Genomic DNA, 16,881 nt, shown 5'->3' on the forward strand with positions numbered 1-16,881 from the left:
GTGTTTGTTTTCCTATGAACATCGTTTGGCTGAAACATTCATTCATATGGATATAACCACATTAATTAGCCTAATCCTTTAAGAATTAACTCAAAGTACCCATAGTCTGTCCTGAACTTTGACACTGGTGAGTACATACACAGGGAAACTGACTTCACTTTTTTACGTCTTAGGAATTCAAAGTGTATTTCCTGACATTTGTATTCGTAGCTGAGCTGCTATCCAAATACACTAAGGAACAAACGGCTGGAACCTAAATACATAACAGGTTCTTGCTGTTAGGCAGTTTACACTACAGCAAGCACATATAACGCTCCTATTTAAAAAAGTAAACATCCTGACACAGTCTGACAATTCTCAAAAGAATTAATAAAACGTTATATTAGATTATTTTGTACTTGTTTTTATTTAAGGGATAACTTCTGTCTAATAGCTAACCTCTTAGCCCATACACATTTTTTTCAAATTTTTGATTTCCACAGGTTTAAAGGTGTGGGATGTGACCTTTGTAGGGCTCAAAATGATCCTTTCACAGGTGTCACCTAAAACCATTGGAAAACACAGATATTTGCATTATGATTCAGGACAGTAGCAAAATTAGTTATGCAGTAGCAATAAAAAATTATTTTATGGTTGGGGGTCACTACCCAAGAGGAACTGTATTAAAGGGTTACAACATTCGGAAGGTTGAGAACCGCTGTGCCCAAACTTTGAGCAGAGTGCAGGGAATCTTATGAAAGAAGATAGAGATGAAAGACCTGGAGGGGACAGGAGCTCTACAAGAAGAGCAACAGAACCAAAAACATCTGGGCACAGAGGTCTTCTCTTAGACTGATACTCCAACCAAGGACCATGTATGGAGATAATCTCAAACCCCTGCACAGATGTAGCCCATGGCAGCTCAGTCTCCAAGTGGGTTCCATAGTAAAAGGAACAGGAGCTGTCTCTGACTTGAACTCACTGGCCTGCTCTTTTGCTCTTTGATCACCTCCTCCTGAGGGGAGAGCAGCCTTACCAGGCCACAGAGGAAGACAATGCAGCCACTCCTGATGAGACCTGATAGACTAGGGTCAGAAGGAAGGGGAGGAAGACCTCCCCTATCAGTGGGCTGGGGGAGGGAGAAGGAAGAAGTGGGAGGGAGGGCAGAATTGGGAGAGGATGAGGGAGGAGGTTACAGCTGGGATACAAAGTAAAGAAATTATAATTAATAAAAAAAAAGAAAAGGAAAACACCCATCCCCCCCCCACACACACAGGGAACCACTGTGTTAAAAGAACATACAGTCATTATTATTATTATTATTATTATTATTATTATTATTATTATTCAGTGATTTGCCACGTGATTGAGGGCAGTTTCACTTTAATGTGTTTTACAAACATCAAGCTAACTGCATGGTGATTCTTTTCTTTTTCCTCTTGTATTTTCTAGGGTTGGTCCTGGGTGCTGTAAAAACTTGTCATACTTTAAAAAAGTGCCGGTCAGATTTATTCATGTGACAACTACATTCTCTGTTGACCCCACAGCTGTTACTGGAGCACTTGGAGTGCCTTGTGTCCCGACATGAAAGGTCCCTGAGAATGACGGTGGTGAAGCGGCAAGCACAGTCTCCCTCTGGCGTGTCCAGTGAAGTGGAGGTTCTCAAGGCCCTGAAATCTTTGTTTGAGCACCACAAGGCCTTGGATGAAAAGGTATAGTACAGATATGAGATTTCAGACTGAACTGTGCCTCTGTTATTAGCTGGAAGCTCCTTAATTTCTCACAAATGAACAAGTAAATTAGATCAAAAACACACTTTTGAGCTATGAAAAAAAAGTTTTTTAATTCAGTGACTGCTTGTGGATTGACAGAGTTCGTGACCACATTCTTTTATTTATATCACTGAACGTACAGCTTGTCAGATTTAGATCTCATTTTATAACCTTACACCCCTGGCCCAGAGGGATATTTGGAATCTATTATTATGTAATAGTATTCAGTCTCTGTCTCTGTCTCTGCCATTTCCCCATCTCCTTCTCTCTGAAAGTCATGTAACCCAAAATCACATGTATTTTGAAGTGCAATTTGGGCATGCTTTAAGTTTTAGACATTTATATTCCATGTGGCAGTGCTGCTAATATCTTCATTTCCAATACACATGGTGACAGTTTCTGCCTGTAACAACATAACGTATTAGAAGGAAAACTCATTTTTCAGCCTTTGCAAGCATAGCTATAAGCTTCTCTTAGCTGCTATTCAAATAAGCTCTACTGGAAAATAGAAGGCAATCTGGAGAGAATATCCTTTAGAGATTAGTTAAGGTTTATGACACAATTTCAATTTTATAAAAGTTCAAAGAAGTGATTTTAAAAATTGAAAAGTGTTAGGATTTAGTATAGCTAGAACTGGGGCACTTTGTAATGATCTATATGACAAGTTCTGAGTATTAAAATTCAAACTAGGAATTATAGCCAGTTTATTTGTAGGTTTTGAGCATGCAGAATTTTGTTTCATTTAATATTTATATGCTTACATATTATTATCATTAGTCTTTCAAATAGTTGTTAGAACAAAGGAATATGTGAAATGTCTACACAAGGATAACAATTCTGTCTTCTAGATTATTAAGAAGAATTTATATGTCATTTTCATTTTGGCTATGAGAGGCAAAAAATCATCAAAATTTGAAGAAGACAAAAATACATGTTATACAAATAACCACCTCAAGTATAGTACCAAATAATTACATATATTTAGTTTCTATTATATTTCCTTTTGTCATAAACATACACTAATGAAATTCAGCAAAAATTTATAGAATATTTGCTTTGTGTCAATATCCTTGAGAGATCTGTCATACAAAGTAAGACATTCTCTTTATGACTAAAGGGTTCAGAGTCCTAGACATTCACACATCAATGACAAGCAGTTCCAAACGCAAGTCAATAATACTCCTTGCTGTCACAAAAGTACTGACTGTTTTTTATTTGAATGGCAAAGAAGTTATAAATGAATTATATCTTACCTAAATATGAAAGAATGAATAAAAGTATGTGTTTTTAAGCCACAGACAGATAGCACAATATGTAGCACCAATACCGACAATGACCTGGATCACCGAGAAAAGCATGGCCTTTCCAGAAAACAAAAACATAACTATATTGAATAATTTAAATAAATGTATCTGAGAATATGTGATTATTTTTCATGTCTCCTGTAAGAACTCTGACATCACTTAAAAGAGTGAGTGTGTATTGCCCAGGGTAAAAATTAACAAATGCTTTTATGACAATAACCTGATTGTTTGAGTACATTTGGATGAATATAAAATAGTTATCATATAGAAGTTCTATCAGCTTACTATAGCTAAAGGAAGTACTTAATATAGCTCTCTGAACAATTACAGTATTTATAAACTTGACATAAGTGCCATAGATACTGGTAAATTCATGAGCAACTGAACTGGTATTTATGAACTTATCCACATAAATTGCTGAGGTTCCCCTATGGGGTAGACAGATCTGTTCACGTGGTTTAACTTTACTATATATCTACTTCTTTGAGACAAAGATAATAACTGTATCTTCCTTGAACTCCTGGGTCATCTCCGTTATAACATGCACGGCTTTGAACCACTGCTACCTATAAGGACAGTTATCAACTAATGTTAATTGATACTCTATTAGCATCAGAAAATGTCAACATTTGTTAAAAGTTTGAAACTATGAAGTTGAGCTCCCTCTTGGCACAGGTACTTATTTTAAATGACATTTATTTTGTTTATTGAGGTCCTAATTTGTACATAAGTGCCTTTGTAAACAATTTCCCTGGCAGTAACTCTCAGCTTTTGATGAAAATGGGGAGTAAATCCACAGGTGTATAAATAACCAATTCGCATTTTAACCTAGTGCTATGGCTATAAAAGCTGAGAGAAAAAAATAAGAAAAGGAAATTAACTTTGCCTCGGGCAAATAGACTTCAGACTTTAACATATAAACTATAAAAGATTGAACATGGGTCTTAACAGTTATAATGGCTAGCAGTGGCAGTTTTAAATATCTATGTTCACTTATGCAATCACTAACATAAGTAAACTCTTCAAGTTTAACTAAAACCAAGAGTAATTAGCCTCCATTATGACAAATGTAACTCAAAACACATCAAATATGTAAATGTATGTACATGTCTCTCAATTATATTTTCATAGGTAAATACCATGCAGTCAAACTGAACTTGAACATGTAGTGTAAGAAGCGTTCCTCACATTTTTTTTCTATTTTATAATCAGCAATTGCTACAATGAAACCCTGTAATGCCTCAATTTCAGTTTGGAATATTCACTTTTTCCATCAGTCTCTTCATTGGGTGATACATTTGTTATAATTAGGGACTTGTTTTCTTTTAATCTTCTGTGGTGAAATTACCATCTCCTTGAAGTAAATTTTGAAAGCAAATATTTCACTAAACAATTTTTCTACCATTTCAAAGAAAACAGAAATAATGAAAAGTGTAGAAATAAAAATTTCTGATGAATACAAACAATATAATTGGCAGTTAGCATTTACCTATATAAAAAGCAATACAGGTAAGGGAAAACTTTATGACAGCAACAGTTCAATCCAGTAAAAAGAGAAAGGTTAGGGTAGGGACAACTGACAACTAAAACTGTGTGCTTGTTCGTTAGACCAAAATTAAACAGTTACTGTTTTTCATGACATGTCAAATCTACCTAAACATATAAGAGCACACAATTCAACAAGAAATAGGATTCTAAAAAAGTTATGTATGATATTCTGCTGGTACAATGATTGTGACAGAGCAGGGACTGAAAACATTTGTGATACCTGTGATATGATTATAACCAACCAGATAACAAAAAAATGATCAAATTCTTATCCCTGGAAAGGTTACATATTTGCCTTCTTTCCTTTTCCTTACAAAGTTTGGTAAATAAAGTAAACATTTTATGCATTGAAATTTTGTGTAAAATGGAGACACAAAGTTAATAATTTTGGTGCATTCTTTATTGATAGTGGCGGCCAGATTTATTGCATTTTTATTATTAATTAAAACTATAGTTAAAATGTGTTTATTTTTATATAAAGATGGTTTAGATTCATTAATTTGGGATTAACATATTCTTGTTGGCCAAAACTCCTGCAAATTTATGGAGAGCTAATTCTTTATTCATATTTCTTGATAGTCCTCACAACTGTTATTTCTTGCAGTGCTTAACTTACGGTAAAAGAAATCAGTAGCTGAGATTGTCAAGCTAACAGAAATAGCTAATTAGATATTTTAACCTACAGTACAGCTTGCATCCAGAAGATCTTTATTTAAATCCAACACTAAATTAGGAAAGTTGTAATGCAGCAGCATTTCAACTGAAGTGTGGCACTTCCACGCCTCTGTGGCCCTGTAAATGTGACCTGATCAGTTTTGTGCACAGGATCACTGAGTATACTCAGACGTCTCCTGGTTGTTCTCGTTACCCAGGATTGCCAGACCCATTTATAACGACACACCACGTATTACATACAGTCTTCCAAGTCAAATCAGCCAAGGCTTCCATCTGAACATTGCCCACTTGTTAATCAGAATTAATTCTGTGCTGCTCTTCTGAGTGATTTAAAATTTGTCTAAAGCCAGGCCATGGTAACCAATGTGATATAGCTAAATAGAGATTCTGTGAAGAAGTTTTAAATGCCAGATATTGTTTTATTTTGCACTGATACTACACCAAAAATTAGAATGTAATAGCATACTTGGATGCCTCAACAGGTAGGCAAACTCAGTCACCTAACTGTACACACATATAATACTAAAATTAATAACTAAGATCATTAAAATTTGTATTTGGCCTTAAAGTTAAAGAAACATTATTCGCTCTTCTTCTTACATAAGTAACAAGTAACGTGATTATTCCAACTGTAAAATTTAATAAAATTCATGTATTTTCTGTATTTATCTTATATTCCTACTTAAAACTTATTATGTAAGAAAATAGAAAATGATAACATACACAATCAATTACATAACAAAATCCATGCATAAAACATAACTACAGCATTAAAACTCATATTTATTGAAAACTTCTATAACATTTAAACAGAAAATGCATTTTTATACATAATAAAAACTTGTGATGAATTGTGTCTCATATCTATGGTTTGTTGACGTTTGAGGCAAATTAAACTACTATAATCATTAAGTATATATTTACACAGTGTAGTTTCCCTTTGGTAAATGTAATATAAAGTTTATGTATCAGTGAAACATACAATGATTTGGGACTTCCCTTACTTTTTTATTTTGACTTGGTTTGTTTTTTGCTTTCTTGTGAGACAGGGCCTCGTGAAGTCAACCAAGCTGGCCTGTAACTTGCTTACATCCCGGTGTGGCCTTTGACTCACTCTTCCTCCTTAGTCTTCCAAGAGTTAGAGTTTGACTGGCACCAGCACCACACATGTTTCAATTTTGGAAGCTGTCAGAAAGCATACATCCAAGAAACAGTCCTGAGAATTTCAAATGCATAGGAAACAACTTTAAGACATCACTGCTTTCAAACTCAACTGCCTACGTGCATAGTTCTACAGAATGCCATGCCTTTCCCCCTGGTAACTCGATACAAGGTGGATATTCCAAAAATCATTAACACTTTTCAGGCACTCAAATAAATTCATATCAATTTTCAAGTTTCCAGGAGCCTTTGCTTTTAAACAAATCACATTTGAAGTAAGGCACTGGAAGCCAAAATAAAACTCACTTATTTTCAAGAATTATTTTGCCTATTTTCATGCTTAATCACTCATTAGTTTGCAGTGATGACATGGTTATGCTTTTGAGCTATGTCCCTACTTACTATGAATCAGAAATTGCAGCAAAGCCAGTCAGTTTCTGACCCTGTTGGAAGATCTATCAGTTCACCTACAAAAGGATTTGCTACAAGGACATCCCTTGAAACAATGATGCCTTTGAGGTGACAACACTTTTGTTTGTTTGTTTGTTTTTGGTTTTTTGTTTTTTTATGTTGGTCATGCCAGGTTTAGAATCATTCTGAGATCTTAGGGCTACAAATGCTTGAAGAATTTGATCATTTGTCTCTGATGTTAATGATGGCTTCAGCACCGGTTTCCTGTGTTTGGGATGTACGTTACTGCACATATTTTGATTTTTCTTCTAGGTAAGGGAACGACTGAGGGTTTCTTTAGAAAGAGTCTCTGCACTGGAAGAGGAACTAGCTGCAGCTAATCAGGAGGTAACACACCGCCCCTCCCTCATTGGAGGCCCACTATTACTAACATTGCTAGCCCTTCTGTTACACGTTGCTTTCATTAAACCTGTCACAAACTCAATTATGTCCTGTCTGTGCTGCTGAATGATTCCCATTTAAATGAGTTGCCAGGGGCCTACTTTCTGACTTCTGACTCTTCAAACCAAAGAGAAGCCACCAAGGGCTAGTGAGGTGGGTATTTAGAAAACCTGTCCTTGAAAGGAGTAAAGCCCAGCCCTGAAACTGGAATTTGTGTCAAGTACCTCTAAAGCTTTGAAAATGCTAGAAATGAAATAAATACCACTGATGAACACATGTATCATTTCCCCTCAAACTCTTCCTGTTGCTCTCTTCCCAAAGCAATATGCCCACACCTAGTGGCACCACTGAATTAGCATCTTTGTGAAGATCAAAGAAATCACTTAAAGTGACCCCTTTAAGATTCAAAGAGCTGATACCCCATTGGTCCCAGGCATGTTCAGGCCTAGTGTATGTTGCCACAGCTTCTGTGAGTCCACATGTGCTTCTGTCATGCTGTGTTTAAAAGACCTCGTTTCCCTGGTGTTCTCCCGGGAGCTATTTCTAACTGATAACTGCTTGCGAATGACAAAAGAATTTTCTTCACTGAAGTCTCACTGAGCATACAAACACTCCTAAGGTCAAGAGGCATGTCCAGCAGTAGATGGCCAGCACAAATGAATTAAGTGGTATTTGGGGAGGGCTTTTGTCTCTTGATGCTTTGTCTGGGCTCCCCTCTTTCTTTTCTCATCCTACAGGCCTTTTGCTTCTATATTGTAGTTTATAGTCAAAGGTTTTGTTATTCGTGTCTCCTAGTCTTTATGTATTTCTTACGTTTTTCTTGCTTCTTTGCTCCTTTGTACATTTGTTTCTTTTATCCCGTTAAACTTTGTTTTCACTTTATTTCTTTTTTTTTCTCGATTACTGATTCTGTTTGTTTTGTTTATGAGAAAGAGCAAGAAAGAATGAAAATTTCAGTGGGTGGAGAGGTTGAGTATCTCAGAGAAGTTACGGAAGAGACAATCAGAATATACTGTATGAAAAAAATATTTTCAGTTGAAAAAAGAAAAAAAAGGAGATGTAAAGATGTTTGTTTGTTTGTTTGTTTTTTAAAGCTTTAGGGTTTATTCTTATTTTATTAGAACTTGAATAACCAAAACATATACACGCAATAAAAATATGGGTCTTTATTAGAAAATAAATAGTCTCATTTACATCTAATTTTATGTTTACTTACAAGTGCACACCCCGTCCAGAAATGTATTCTAGTGATATTTGTTTTACTGGTAGTGAATATAAAAATAAAATAAAGGAGGGTATCTTCGTGTATTTTTTATAATTTAACATATGAGAGGTTAATGTTAATACTAAGTATTAGTAAGAATTTCTACCAAAATATTTTGTCAAAATATATTAACAAACTTATTTATTTGATGATTTTTTTTACAGTAACACAGAATATTTCCATACCTTTGTAAAAGGTAGCAAATTCTGTCTACTACAAACTACTTTGTATTGCTCCCTTAAAGTAGCTTAGTTTTTACAAAGTAGTTTTTAGGCTGTTGTAGGCTCCAGGAGTGATGACTAGAATAGTCAAAAGTAATGAACTTTAGCTAGAACAGCTATTGTCACCCGGTAGGCCACAACCCCTTTGGGGGTTAAATGACCATCTCACAGAGGTTGTGTATCAGATATACTGCATACCAGGTGATTGCATGATTGTTCACAACAGCAGCAGAACTACATTAATGAAGTAGCAATAAAAATAATTTTCTGACTGAGGGGTCACCACAATATAGAGGAGGAGCTGTGGTAGAGAGGAATTTTGAGGTTCTCTACCCTGAGGTAGAGAAAGGGCACAATGGCTAGCGGGGTTGCCATACAAAAGGAAGACAAGCCATCTAAGTTTCTTTTCTGTGGCTAGGACATAATTCCCACATAAAAGCAGTGTAAGGGAGAGAAGGTTTATTTCAGTTCATAATTCTAGATTAACCCCATCATTGTGGCAGGGTCATGGCAGCACCAGTGTAGGAAGCTGGTCACACACAATCAAAAGCAGACACGAACAAATAACCGTACTTACACTACCTGCCAAGTCACTCTCTCCGTACTTACACAGTTTGGATTACCCTCAAAGGGATCATTTTCTGACCACATGCAGCAACCCTGGAGAGTTGGAGTACTGTTATGACATCACTTGGGCTCCTGAGTTTCTGATAGTGATAGTAACTGTTCAGATAACAAGGGATTTAGGAATGAATCTAGAAATGAAAACTCAGGAAGCAGACATTTAGATTACGAGACATATCTTGACATACACATACATAAATGTATTTATAAGTATATACAAGCTGATAGTTTGTTCTCTGTATCTTATATAATTAAATCTACAGTGTTTCCATTCTGTTACTTACTTGCTATCTCTCACTTTTTTAGCGTGTCTTCTAATTCTATACATGAATTTGACATTTATGTCTTAAAATATTTTAAAGATGATTTACATTTTTTATGCTTTATGTAATATTCTCCTCCTTGAGGTCTAGTTTTGAGCAAAGGCAAAACTGAAACTCAACTTCAGATTGTCTAGTCAGTTCTACCCAGAGAGGATTGTAGCCATTTCTAGCAGCACCTATTATTTTTTAATTTAATTTAATTTTTTTTATTATTAGTCACATTTTATTAACTCTGTATCCCAGCTGTATCCCGCTCCCTTATTCCCTCCCAATCCCAACCTCCCTCCCTCGTCTCCTCCCTTTCCCCTTTCCAAGTCCACTGATAGGAAAGGACCTCCTCCCCTTTCATCTGACCCTGTTTTATCAGGTATCTTCAGCACTGGCTGCAAAGTCCTCCTCTGTGGCCCAGCAGGACTGCTCCTCCCTTGGGGGTGGGGAGGTCAAAGAGCCTGCCATTGAGTTCCTGTCAGAAATAGTCCCTGTTCCCCTGAGCTACCACGGGCTTCATTCGAGCAAAGGTTCTAGGTTATATCCATACATGGTCCTTCATGGAGTGTCAGTCTCAGAAAAGATCCTGTGCCCAGATATATTTGGTCCTTGTGGGGCTCCTATCTTTTCCATGTCATACTAACTCCCCTCCTGCCAAAGGTTTAGTTATGAGTTTTAGAATCTGCTTTGAAACACTGCTAGGTAGAGTCTTTCAGATGCCTTCTGCGGTAGACTCCTGTCATACCTTCAATGCACATCTCATTTGTCTTTCTAAGTGAGGATTGATCATCTTACCCCGTGTCTGCTTTCTTGTTTATCTTCTTTAGGTGTATAGACTTCATTATGTTTATATCTTGCAGGTTTATATAAGCGAGTCTATACCATGTTTGTCTTTCTCCTTCTGGGATACTTCACTCAGAATGGTCTTTTCTAGATCCCACAATTTGCCTGCAAATTTCATGATTTCCTCCTTTTTGATTGCTGAGTAGTATTCCATTGTGTAAAAATACCACAATTTCTGTATCCATTCCTCCATTGATGGACATCTGGGTTGTTTCCAGGTTCTGGCTATTACAAATGAAGCTGCCACAAACATGGTTGAGCAAATGTCCTTGTTGTGTACTTGAGTAAATTTTGGTTATATACCTAGCAGTGGTATAACTGGGTCTTGAGGAAGCACTATTCCTAAATTTCTGAGAAAGCTTCAGATGGACTTCCAAAGTGGTTGTACTAGTTTACATTCCCACCAGCAGTGGAGGAGGGTTCCCCTTTCTCCACAACCTCTCCAACATGTGTTGTCACTTGAGTTTTTCATCTTGGCCATTCTAATGGGTGTAAGGTGAAATCTCAGGGTTGTTTTGATTTGCATTTCCCTAATGGCTAATGACATTGAGTGTTTAAGTGTTTCTCTGCCATTCAATATTCCTCTATTGAGAATTCTCTGTTTAGCTCTGTTCCCCATTTTTTAATTGGATTACTTGGTTTGTTGCTTTTTATCTTCTTTAGTTCTTCATATATACTGAATATTAGCCCTCTGTCAGATAAAGGGTTGGTGAAGATCCTTTCCCAGTCTGTAGGCATTCATTTTGTTTGGACAACAGTGTCCTTTGCTATACAGAAGGTTTCAGTTTCATGAGGTCCCATTTATTGATTGTTGCTCTTAGAGCCTTTGCTGTTGGTGTTCTGTTCAGGAAGTTGTCTCCTGTGCCAATGAGTTCTAGGCTGTTCCCCACTTTTTCTTCTAACCAATTTAGAGTATGTGGTTTTATGTTGAGGTCTTTGATCCATTTGGACTTTAGTTTTGTGTAGGGTGATAAATATGTATCTATTTTCATTTTTCTGCATATAGACATCCAGTTAGACCAGCACCATTTGTTGAAGATGCTGTCTTTTTTCCAATGAATGGTTTCCCTTCTTTGTAAAAAATCAAGTATTCATAGGTTTGTGGGTTTATTTCTGGGTCTTCTATTTGGTTCCATTGATCCTCCTTTCTGTTTCTATGCCAATACCATGCAGGTTTTATTACTATTGCTGTGTAGTACAGCTTGAGATTGGGGATGGAGATAGCTCCAGATGATCTGTTGTTGTACGGGATTGTTTTGGAGATTCTGGGTTTTTTTGTTTCTCTATATGAAGCCGAGAATCTTTTTTTCAAGGTCTGTAAAGAATTGAGTTGGTATTTTGATGGGGATTGCATTGAATCTGTAGATTGCTTTTGTCAGGATGGCCATTTTCAAAATTGTAATCCTACCAATCCATGAGCATGGGAGATCTTTCCATATTCCGATATCTTCTTCAATTTCTTTCTTCAGCGACTTGAAGTTTTTCTCAAACAGGTCTTTCACTTGCTTGATTACAGTCACACCAAGGTACTTTATGTTATTAGTGGCTATTGTGAAGGGTGTTGTTTCCCTAATTTCTTTCTCGGTCCTTTTGTCTTTGGTATACAGGAGGGCTTCTGATTTTTTGAGTTGATTTTGTATCCTGCCACTTTGCTGAAGGTGTTTATCAGCTGGAGGATCTCTCTGGTTGAATTTTTGGGGTCGCTCATGTTTACTATCATATCATCTGTGAATAGTGACACTTTGACCTCTTCCTTTCCGATTTGTATCCCCTTGATCTCCTTTAGTTGTCATATTGCTCTAGCTAAGACTTCAAGTACTGTATTGAAGAGATATGGAGAGAGAGGGTAGCCTTGTCTTGTCCCTGATTTCAGTGGGATTGATTTAAGATTCTCTCCAATTGAGTTTGATGTTGGCTATAGGCTTGTTGTATATTGTCTTTACTATGTTTAGGTATGTGCCTTGTATCCCTGATCTCTCCAAGACTTTAAACATGAATGGGTGTTGGACTTTGTCAAATGTTTTTTCGGCATCTAAAGAGATGATCATGTGTTTTTTTTTCCTTCATTTTGTTTATGTGGTGGATTACATTGATGGATTTCCATATGTTGAACCACCCTTGCATGCCTGGGATGAAGCCTACTTGGTCATGGTGGATGATATCTTTGATGTGTTCTTGGATTCAGTTTGCAAGTATTTTATTGAGTATTTTTGCATCAATGTTCATAAGAGAGATAGGTCTGAAGTTCTTTTTTTGTTGTTGTTGGGTATTTGTGTGGTTTAGGTATCAAGGTGACTGTGGCTTCATAGAATGAGTTTGGTAATGTTTCTATTTTGTGGAATAGTTTGGAGAGAACTCGAATTAGCGCTCTTTGAAGGTCTGTTAGAATTCTGCACTGAATCCATCTGGCCCAGGCCTTTTTTGGAAAGGACACTGTTGATGATGGCTTCTATTTCCTTGGGGGATATAGGACTATTCAATCTTTCTACCTCATCTTGACTTAATTTTGGTAAATGGAACCTATTAAGAAAATTGTCCATTTCTTTTAGATTTTCAAATTTTGTGGCATATAGGCTTTTGTAGTATGTCTTAATGATTGTTTGTATTTCCTTGGTATCAGTATTTATGTCCCCCTTTTCATTTCTGATTTTGCTGATTTGGATAGTTTCTCTCTGTCTTTTAGTTAGTTTAACTAAAGCTTAGTCTATCTTGTTGATTTTCTCAAAGAACCAGCTCTTGGTTTCATTGATTCTCTGAATAGTTTTATTTGTTTCTAATTGATTGATTTCAGCCGTCTGATCCAATTGGGTGTATTTGCTTCTTTTTTCTCTAGGGTTTTCAGTTGGGCCATTAAGCTAATTGTATGAGATGTCACAAATTTCTTCTTGAAGGCACTTAGTGCTATGAATTTTCCTCTGAGCACTGCTTTCATTGTGTCCCATAAATTAGGGTATGTTGTACCTTCATTTTCATTGAATTCTAGGAAGTCTTTAATTTCTTTCTTTATTTCTTCCTTAACCCAGCTATCATTGAGCAGCAAGTTATTCAGTTTCCACGTGCTTGTAGGCTTTTTTCTAATTCCACTGTTGTTGATGTCCAGCTTTATTCCATGGTGGTCAGATAGAATACAGGGGATTATTTCAATCTTCTTGTATCTGTTGAGGCTTGCTTTGTGACCAACTATATGGTCTATTTTGGAGAAGGTTCCATGAGGTCCTGCAAAGAAGGTATACTTTTTTGAGTTTGGGTGGAAAGTTCTGTAGAGATCTATTAGGTCCATTTGATTTAGGACCACTGTAAGTGCCTTTATTTCCTTATTAGGCTTCTGTCTAGATGATGATATGTCTCTTGGTGAAAGTGGGGTGTTGAAGTCTCCCACTATCAAGGTGTTGGGATCGATATGTGATTTAAGTGTTAGTAATGTTTCATTTATGAATGTAGGTGCTCTTGTATTTGGGGCATAGATATTCAGAATTGTGATGTCCTCTTGGTGGATTTTTCCTTTGATGAGAATGTAGTGTCCCTCCTTATCTTTTTTGATTAATTTTGGTTGAAAGTCTATTTAATTAGATATTAGGATAGCTACCCCAGCTTGTTTTCTGGGCTTGTTTTCTTAAAAGACATTTTTCCAGCCCTTTACTCTAAGGTAGTGTTTATCTTTGTTGCAGAGGTGCGTTTCTTGGATGCAACAGAATGTTAGATCCTTTTTCCTCACCCATTCTGTTAGTCTGTGTCTTTTTATTGGAGAGTTGAGCCCATTGATGTTGATAGATAATAATGACTAATGAATGTTAGTTCCTTTTATATTGGAGTCGGTGGTCTTACTGTGTTTCATTACTTGTTTTCTTTTCATTTTTGTTGGGATATTATCTGTATGCTATGTTTTCTTGGGTGAAGTTGTTTTCATTGGATTGGAGTTTTCTTTCTAGTACCTTCTGTAGGGTTGGTTTGCTGTATAAATATTGCATAAATTTAGTTTTGTCATGGAATATTTTTTTTCTCCATCTATGTTGATTGAAAGCTTTGGAGGGTATAGTAGTCTGGGTTGACATTTGTGATCTCTTAGAGTCTCCATGACACTTGCCCAGGCCCTTCTGGCTTTCATAGTTTCTGATGAGAAGTCCAGTGTGATTCTGATAGGTCTACCTTCATCTGTTACTTGGCCTTTTTCCCTTGCTGCTTTTAATATCTTTTCTTTGTTCTGTAGATTTAGTGTTTTGACTATGATGTGACGTGATGTGTTTCTTTTCTGGTCTAGTCTATTTGGTGTTCTGTAGGCCTCTTGTATATTTATGGACATCTCTTTCTTTAAGTTGGGAAAATTTTCTTCTATGATTTTCTTGTAAATATTTTCTGGACCTTGGAGCCTGATATTCTTAGATATCGTCTTTTCATGGCATCCTTGATTTCTTGGATATTTTGTGTTTGGAACTTCTCTAATTTGACTTTTTCTTTGAGAGAAGTATCAATTTCTGTGAGTGTATCTTCAGCCCCAGAGATTCTCTCTTCCATCTCTTGTATTGTGTTGGTGATGCTTACCTGTATGGTTCCTGATCTTTTCTCCAAGTTCTCCAGCTCAAGCTTTTTCTCAAGGGCTTTTTTCTTTATTGATTCTAATTCTGTTTTCATGCCTTGCACCATTTCCTTCATCTGTTTGAATGTGGATTCCTGTCTCTCTATGATGGTCTCTATTTTTTTGTTCATTTCCTCTCTGTATGCCACTAATTTTATCTCTAGTTGTGCCTCTATTTGTTTGGCTATGTTTGCCTGTGTTTCTTTAAGAATTTTGCCCACTTCCTCTTTCTTTACCTCCAATTGACTGGCCAAATCGTTGATAGATTTGTTCATTTCCTCTTTAACTCTCTGAATTTGCATGGTTATTGCTCTGAGAGAGTTGTTTGTTTCCTCTTTATGAGCCTCAAATAATTGGGTAAGCATAGCTTGAAAGTCATTTTCCTGTGCTTCTGATGAATTGGAGCATCCATCAATTTTGGGGGTGGCTGATGAAGTCATGATGTCTTGATTTATGTTGGATGTGTTCTTTTGCCTATTCCTGGCCATTGGCTTATCTGAAACCTTCCCTGTTTGTTTTTGGATTCTGCAGTTCAGACTGGTACTGTCTTTCTCTGGCATCTGGAGAGTTCTACAGTAAGCTGAGCGAGGTCCCGTGGCCCCAGTGTGTACATTGGTGGACTAGCTGAACCTGTGGGAGAAAATTATGCAGGCACAAAAGGAGCAAATGCAGGCACATGCGTGTGTGTATGTATGTTTGTGTGTGTGTTTGTGGAAATGTGCGTAGAGGTGTGTCTCGAGGGACAAAGTGATAGATAATGTTGAACCCTTGAGTGTGTGGGAGGGGCTCTGCACTGTCTATGTATGTAGCAGGTGCTAGTGATGGTTGCAGCACAATTTCTGGCATTAACTGCCTTAACTCTTCAATTGGACCCACAGAGCAGGGACTTCAATGTCTCAAGTGACCCTCTGTTTCCCAAAGTGGGTATGTGGGTGGGAGGGGTCCAATGCCTGGCTTCTATTTTAGAAGGACCCTGGATCTGGGGCGCTGCAGATACTCAAGGGTGCACTCACTCTCAAGCGGGTCACTTCGGCAGGGATTGGGATATCTGGCCTCTCTGCTCTCTGGTTTGGCCCTGCTTGTTCTTATGCAGGAGGACTAATGTGCTCCACCAGCTCAGTGCTGCTGCTGCTGCCAGGTTAGGAAGTTCTGCTGCAGCTGGAGACTGGAATGCCGGTCCAGACATCTTCTGGAAAGTCCTGGGGGCCTTCCACTGTGCTCTCTAAGCCTGGGAGAGCCAGCGCCTGGTGTGCTTAGCTTGTATGGCGGGTCTGCTTGGCATTGGTGGGTATATAGTGTATTATCTGTCACTGAGGGTTTGGGCGGGCCATGCAGTCAGTGGCTGAGAGACCCTGCGGGGCCAGTATGGTGGCCAACAGACCCGGGACCCTGGAATGATGATGTCGCAGTGCAGGGGCCTCAATGTCCCGAGTGAACCTCTGTTTCCCACAGTGGATATGTGGGTGGGAGAGGTTAGATGCCTGGCTTCTGTTTTAGAAGGGGCATGGATCTTCAGCTCTGCAGACACTCACGGGCATATTCACTCTCAAGCAGGTCACATCGGCAGGGATTGGGGTATCTGAGCTCTCTGCTCTCTGGTTTGGCCCTGGTTGGTCTTATGCTGGAGGACTGATGTGCTCTGCCAGCTCAGTGCTGCTGCTGCTGCCAGGTTAGGAAGTCCTGCTGCAGCTGGAGACTGGGATGCCAGTCCAGATGTCTTCTGGGAAGTCCTGGGGTCTCTCCACTGTGCTCTC

The 16,881-nt window shown here is 37.7% G+C and overlaps 1 protein-coding gene across 27 annotated transcripts in view; it reads left to right on the top strand.

The window, feature by feature from the left end:
• Ppfia2 (PTPRF interacting protein alpha 2) overlaps positions 1-16,881 on the top strand; it is a 513,258-nt gene that overhangs the window by 323,305 nt on the left and 173,072 nt on the right. For 25 of the 27 annotated variants that reach the window (XM_060377987.1, XM_060377984.1, XM_060377986.1 and 22 more), the window contains 2 exons: positions 1,527-1,691; positions 7,163-7,237. In XM_060377987.1, coding sequence (XP_060233970.1) covers positions 1,527-1,691; positions 7,163-7,237 — 240 coding nt within the window. The remainder of the gene's footprint in view (positions 1-1,526; positions 1,692-7,162; positions 7,238-16,881) is intronic. The other 2 variants (XM_060377989.1, XM_060378007.1) reach the window with 1 other exon arrangement.

Source organism: Meriones unguiculatus, chromosome 2, assembly GCF_030254825.1.
Source record: "Meriones unguiculatus strain TT.TT164.6M chromosome 2, Bangor_MerUng_6.1, whole genome shotgun sequence".
Taxonomy (NCBI): Eukaryota; Metazoa; Chordata; class Mammalia; order Rodentia; family Muridae; genus Meriones; species Meriones unguiculatus.